Genomic DNA, 7,500 nt, shown 5'->3' with positions numbered 1-7,500 from the left:
TAACACCTCAAAGAAATACAAAATCTGCCCTTTAGCTCGCCTCCCTAATATCAACCCAGTGACGACAGATGGCATCTATGCATGCCACAGCAGGATGGGCCCAATTTCCATACATGCCATGACAATGGTGGCTGCTCTCTGCACTGTGCACTATACAGCCTTGAGCTACAACCTTATATAGTTATCCTAAACCTTTGTTTCTCTATTATTTTATACTACAACAACCAGATTTACCAATTCAGAGATAAGGGGAAAAAGAAATGTTCCCCACACCACTAATTCTTGGGGAGTGCAGGTGACAGGTGGTCATTGTATAATTATATCATTAGATTACCCCAGGTTATCCCTTGTAATTAGGTCCTTCCAGGTGTGATACATCTAGCCCTGCAAGGACCAGATTATTAAACAAACAATCACCAGCAAGAAACTTCAACATTTGGTCTCAATTAGTGCAATGATCCCAGTTGCTCTGTTATAATCAGCTGAGAACATGTGTGTGTATTTGTAGCTAAAAGTGTATTTGTTTTGTGTACTATCAACCAGTGATTGTAAATAAACTCTTAAAGCACAGAGCACTATCATAGGCTACCACAGCTACCACAACAAACTAGAAATTCACCAGCAAACAATCCCTCAGTGGGGGGTTCATTCCATTTTGAATGCTTATCTTTCAAATATTTATTGTCCGTAACTACATATTTTACACTTGAGCTCTCTTGAAATTTTTAAGTTAGGTCACAACCCCCCAGTACTTGCCTTGTAAACCCCAAAGAATCAGGGCACCCAAGACTGAGAATCATAATTCTATACTTTCATTAATTTTATACTGCTTATAAAATCCAAAGGAATTCATTACCATTAACCTGTTAACTACAGGACTGTTTTGCCTCCAAATGGTTGAAACACCAGGATATTTCAAAGGCGTAAGCCTAACACCTGAGGCTATTCACCCACACTGGTCGCGGTCAAGCATTATACTCTTGATCACCCGGCACGCTAGCAAGGAAGATAACCAAAACGAAATATCTTGTCCCCGGCGGCTGACACTGCCACCACTTGATGTGATATCTTGTCACCCATTATTAACCCACTCACGCCGGATGACGTGCTGACACGTTTCGTGGTTTTCGCGTCAGACGCCGCCGACGAGATATCTGGCCAAGGCCGGCGCTCGGGGTGAGCGAGCGGGCAGCCCAGGCTCGCGGCCCGTGCGCCCGAGAATCTCGAAGCGTTCGGATGATGCGTTCAAAAACCTCGGTATAGCGACCGTGCAAAGCCGGAATGGCCCCGGCGTGAATGGGTTAAGGGGTTAATTGGTTCTAAATCAAGGGCTTTGGCAGAAAAAAATAAATCATGTTAGGGCTCCTAACACTGCAACAACACAGATTACTTTTGCCATTCATCAGGGCCCCATATCTACTGGAATTAGTTCTCCAACCAGACAGTAAAGGAAATGCACTGCACGAACCTTCTCTCAATTTGCTTTTTTCTGCGGCAATCTTCTGAATCTTCTCCATCTGTTCTGTGACGAACTTGACCTTCCTAGTGAAATAGTTCTTTGCTCCAGGTACATCCTAAGATAAAATAGAAGTCACATTATAAGAGAAAATTACCGATTAGTATTGGAGTTTAATATGGGCAATACCATACAACTACTATTTATACCATTTCTACTACTAATAATAATAATAAATAGAATAACAAAAACAGTAACAATAACAATATAATAATAATAAGCATAATAATAACAATACTAAAAAGTAAAATAATAATAATAACAATTATAATTATAATAATAACAATTACAATAACAATAACAATAGCAATAATAATAATAGTAATAATAGTAATAATAGTAATAATAGTAGTAGTAGTAATAATAATAATAATAATAATAATAATAATAATAATAATAATAACAAAGAAAATGTGAAGTTTTAAAATTTGATAATAACAAGGTTATCAGGGCTCAACAGGTACGTCAAGCTATCCCCCGAAAAGTTCTGTGGGCACTTTAAATTCTCCTCACTGGAAAACATGCTCATATTGACTCCCAGTCCCCTTTAGTGAATGCATACAGTTAAGATTTTTTTTTCTAAGTTATCTAAAGCATCATCAGCTGAGCAAGTACAAACCCTGAGGGGTAAGTAAACTCACTATGATATTTGATATTTGCGACATGTGGAATTTTCTCTTTCTGTTGAGCCATGGTTATGAATGTTGATTTGCTTGTTTCATGTTGGAATTTATAATTTACTTTTTTTTTTCTTCTTATCATTTTCTAGTATACCTATACCCTTTAACTTCTAAATCACCGCTATGGTCCTATTTTATCACAGTTTAAATAAAAAAGAAAAAGTACATAAAGGGCAGCTCACCCGCTCAACGTAGTATCCCGTTCCGATGTCAATGAGCAGCTTTTCTGCGTCGGCAATCGTCCCGGGAACGTACATGCAGCTGGTCAGAGGGACGAGCACCTCCTTCCCTTTGACTTCTGGGGTGACCTGGAATAGTAGTTCTGTGAGTGTGTATGTGTGTGATAAAAATAACATGAGGACTCTGAATAACAAAAGATTCTTCAATAGATGTGAAAATCAACCATCTCCACATTTGCTTAGCACACATGCAGTTGCATTTTGAATACTTTACCTTATCAACACATTCTCCAGATTCATTGAATTTTAGTTGTGCGATTTTCAACTGTTGTAAGGACTCATTGAAGAACTGCAATTCCTGTGAAGAGAGAAGTGCTTCTTAGTATCAATTGCTTTTAATCACCCTAACAAAAAGCCAACCTGCAAAATCAAACTCAAATTCAGAAGAAAAAAAAATGAAAAAAGAATAAGGCAAATAATTCTACAAGGCAAAGAGTATTCAACATTTTAATTGCAATCTTCATCATCAAATTTTATCATTTCTTGCGAGGCTGTGGAAAGGTATGATAAATATTTGAAGTTAAAAAATAGTTGTGTAACCTATTCTTTCTTTGTTTTCCTATTTACTAAACTATCTAAAAACTTTTTGGCACTTTCTGGACATAAGTCACAATTTTAGATCAATTTTTTCCCTCTCTAGGACCATCTTCAGAGTACAGCAATTTCTTCTATGGAACTGTTAACTGACTGAGATTTTAGAAATGTGGTAGTTTATATATATCTAATTCTGTTAATGAAGCCTCATACTTCCTGGATAATAAACCTTTATTGTCCTTTGTTTAATTCAGACTCTACCTTCATCTCATCTTTGTATTGATGAATTTGTGTGCAGATTGCCTGTATCCTCCTACCATGCAGGTTGATCCTTTCTGGTCTGGCAAGTCAGGACCAGTGAGGTAACATTTTCCAAACCAGGGGAAAAAAAGCATACTAATGCATCATTGCAAAATAGAATATCAATTGTGAATTTTGAGTCTACAATCATTTTAAACATTGACCACTGTAGTGGTCATATAAATACTAAAACTTATAAGTACATAATTTTCTCTCAATTTACTCATTGTATCTTTTTAGGCCATTAAAAAAGTGCCACAAAGCCAATTCCTACAAACCTGGTGTCAATGGATTGCTTATGATATGTACAGTTCACATATAGTGGTTTAGCTCAACATTTTCATTGAACATAGTGATGATAATAGCCTCAATATCCAGGATAACTGTGGTAAAATAAAAATAAATAAAATCTAATAACTATGTAATAAGCTTCTATCAGAGAAAGGTAGGCCCCTCATGTATATGTGCCCCCATAATCCCACTCCCTCTACCATCTACTTGGTCTACAAATCCCTTTCATATATTATATACCTGACAGGGGTTATGCAGATGAAAGAGATTGATAGTGAGACACATGCTTCAAGAAAGAATATACATGGGGGTGTCATGGTAGTTTGCACATTAAAAGTTTTGGGTTCACATTATACCATTTTTCTCATGAATATTTACTGCCTTGTTCAGGCTCTAATGAGGTAGATTTTTGGTGACATCACAGCTTTCTTGGAAATGTGTAGAATCAATAATTTGATAAAATCTTAGGCACTTTTCATCTGTAACATTTCTGGGACAATAAATAAAAGTTAGTTCATATAGAAATGTAATATTTGCTCTTTCAACCTTCATTCTTCACTGATAAACAATCAACTGATGCATTTTCGTTTTACCTAAGTTCCATGTTTGAAAAAGAGACCTCTATTGGAAAAAATGATTGCTGGTTGTTCAGTTCATCTGTAGACAATAATATACACTTTTTGATGCTCTACAAACTTCAATTTTACAAGACACTTCAGAGCCAGTAGTCATTTCATGAAGATAAGTGTTCACAGTATTGGTTCTGCTATGGGATATATATCAATGACGTAAACCAAGAAGTTTATAGAATCAGTCCATGCACTATCCTTCCAAACCATCCTTGGAGGATGTTTGTTGATATTTTCACCATATCTCGGCTAAGCACAGAAGTGACCATAATAACTATGTATGCAGGTGAATAAATTGTAAGGAAACCACATCTTTAAAATTCTTTATAAAACCCTTTATCTATGGGTATCACTTTTGCACTGTCCCCCACCCTTTTTTTTATTGTTATTGTTGTTCAAAATACAGGCTATTCATTCCCTCAGTTGTGTACAGGGGCATCATACCAATGTTATTAGAATCACTATGCTAATATAACATATTTAGACTCATGTATCACACCATAAGTCTAGCATAGGATACACATCCGAAGATGCCTATCCCAGGCCGAACATCTCAAAATGTGGCCCATAACAGAAGGGTTAAAGTGGTACTCAAGCATTAAACACAATTTGTGCCTCACCCCCCTCTATTCAAAAACCCAATTTTCTATAGGTCTCTCAAACCCTGTTGGGTAGGGGGAGGTTTGCACTGAAAATAAACATCCAATTCATTCTAATCACATCCAATTACATGAAGAATTATTACTTTTGTCTGTGAAAGTCTTGTTGTCATGATAGGAAAATGTTAAGGATATTTTGTGTTTTCTATTAATCAACAAACTTATGGTATGATATATGAATGGATATATGGTATAATAATACTGTAATACTAATCAGGATTTGATATGATGTCCTAGTTATAATAGTCAAGGAGTAATACTAATCAGGATTTGATATGATGTCCTAGTTATAATAGTCAAGGAATAAATAGACTATAATACTAAAAAAAGTAAAAACACAGTATGTAAGTAATTCCACCCCATAAAACATGCCCACAACAGAAGGGTTAAAATGGGGTAGTACAGGGGGAGTAGCCTCCTAGATATCATATCACTGGCTTATAACACTATAATTATTAGTGAATCTTTGGTATTATTTTAGTTAAGGATGATGTAATTTTGAGAGAAACTATCAAATAAAATGTATTAGTTGAGAATAAAGAAGTTATTTGATACAGAAATATAATACTCACAGCAGCTCTTTCGACCTTCAACCTCCCTTGATAAACAATCAACTGATGTGCTTTTGTTTTAACTGATATGCCCTTATTTGGAAAAGAGCCATCCATCGAAAATACAATTTTGGAATTTCAGTTCATCTATAGATGATAACTAATGCAGACAAGCCATAGATCAACCTACAAATCATAGTGGTTTCATATTTCTTATTGTTCATGAATCTGCAGCCTTGACAATGGAAGCCAATTTCAAGCCAGTTGTCATCTTAACCCAATCCCAACAGGCCGGCGATAAGTGGAAACGCCCTAAGCCGGGCCTATGCAATATTGCAATGGGAACATCAAACTGGTGTGTCGCCCCCGTCATTTGGCATTTAGCTGTGTCACATGGGTGTGACGCACCATTGTCAAAGGGTTAAGAGGATGTGTGTGTGATTTCGATATGGGTTCTGGTATGGGTTATACAACAGCATCATGGGCTACTCAACTATGTATTCATAAGGTTCAACTGCCATATTAAGAACAAGTCCAAACTCCATGCATATTACTGATATTAAAACTTCATAAAGTCAAGGTAAGTAGCACAAAGTGCTCTGAAAAGGGGATGAGGGTCCAGGGTAGGGGGGAAGCCCTCCCTTAGCTAAGGCTAGCCTCAAAAATACTAAAAGTTTGGTTTGGTCTTGGGTTGGGATTTAACAAACAAAAAATTCCTAGAAAAAAAAAAATTCACAGTAGACAGAAATATAGCCCGTTTTCTGGGTTGTAGCTTCCCCTACCCAAAATCCCCAATTTCCCATGGGGATGGGCATGTTGGGATGCATAAGGTTTGCAGAAAATATCAACATTAGATTTTATATCATCACAGCTAACTAAAGCAGTCAATATAATTATGGTCTATGAAAGAATCATTGACATGACTTTGTAAAATGTAATAAATCATTAAAAACTCCCCCAACTTCCTTCCTATACCTCATGCCCCTCCCAGTAATTTGAGTGCTAAACACTGTGGAAATGTGTTGTGATCAATACAAAAAATGGGTAATGCATATAAAAAAAAAAATTATAACGCTTTGATCACTATCACCAACGTAATGCTTTTGATACAGAAATGCCATTAAAATCTCAAATTTATTTATAACGAATAAAAACAAAGCTCTTCATAAAGAAATATATCGATTTTCAAAAAATATTTGTATAAATAAATACATGTACACATACGATTACTCCAAAAGGGGCTGAATTAAACTTGTAACCCCATAATAACGGAAAGTATAACGATCAGGACACAAATTCCAAAGCAAAGCCGAAGTCCCTCGACCCACACCCACGTTGCAGCCGATGACTCACTCTCCTTCTCTTCCTCACACAAACGCCTTTATCACGCCTTCCCTCTCCTACCAAATCTCGGCCGGCGTAACTGTCACACGTACCTGATCCAGCTGGTTCTTGAGGTTGGTCAGCTGCTCTAAATTCAGCTTAGAGATGTCGATCACCTGAGGTCCCGATCCCTTGCTGGAGGCCATGGTTGTTTGTGACGGCGCTTACAACACCGAAATAGACAGGAACGGAGAGCGGAGCCAGTTTTCGGCGAGTGGATGTCTTTGAATGGAATATATAAGAGAATTGTTGGGCTAAGTACACGTTTGATTGGTGAAAAGATATATGTGAGAATTTTTTGGAAATTCTTTTGAAAGGATCAGTTGACGATGGTTGAAATCAAATGAACCAAACAGGCGAGGAAACTAGAACGGAGCCACTTTTCGGCGATTGAACGATTGAGTGATGGTTTGATGAGTGGATGAAGGCGTCTGAATGGACAAATTAATGGACGAGTTAACTAAAAAGATATATAGATCAAGTAAATTTGATTTTAAAAAATCAAAAGAAGTTAAAAAAGGATGAATAGTCAGAGCCGGGGAATGGACTCACTTATTGGATATTTACCCTTTTGAGGCACTTAAGACGTGTTATTGGAAATTATTATAGATTCTCGGTTATATTTATTCCAAACTTAAACTAGTGTTCAATGGGCTGTAACTCTGAGTTTTCCATTTTCCAATCAAAATCACCAAAACGAAGCCAGGAGGCAAGGAAA

General features: G+C 36.8%; 1 protein-coding gene across 1 annotated transcript in view; it reads right to left on the bottom strand.

The window, feature by feature from the left end:
- LOC122262791 (prefoldin subunit 5) overlaps nucleotides 1–6,992 on the bottom strand; it is a 7,857-nt gene extending 865 nt beyond the window's left edge. Inside the window, exons 1-4 of the mRNA XM_043030953.2 lie at nucleotides 6,836–6,992; nucleotides 2,650–2,733; nucleotides 2,379–2,504; nucleotides 1,469–1,574 (exon numbers count right to left, since the gene is read on the bottom strand). Coding sequence (XP_042886887.1) covers nucleotides 1,469–1,574; nucleotides 2,379–2,504; nucleotides 2,650–2,733; nucleotides 6,836–6,928 — 409 coding nt within the window. The 5' untranslated portion in view covers nucleotides 6,929–6,992. The remainder of the gene's footprint in view (nucleotides 1–1,468; nucleotides 1,575–2,378; nucleotides 2,505–2,649; nucleotides 2,734–6,835) is intronic.
- Nucleotides 6,993–7,500: the final 508 nt, after the last annotated feature.

This window comes from Penaeus japonicus, unplaced genomic scaffold, assembly GCF_977035675.1.
Source record: "Penaeus japonicus unplaced genomic scaffold, GWHDUDI00000001_assembly GWHDUDI00000039, whole genome shotgun sequence".
NCBI classification, from domain to species: Eukaryota; Metazoa; Arthropoda; class Malacostraca; order Decapoda; family Penaeidae; genus Penaeus; species Penaeus japonicus.
The sequence above is the reverse complement of the archived record's forward strand: the minus strand, read 5'-3'. Positions and strand labels throughout refer to the sequence as shown.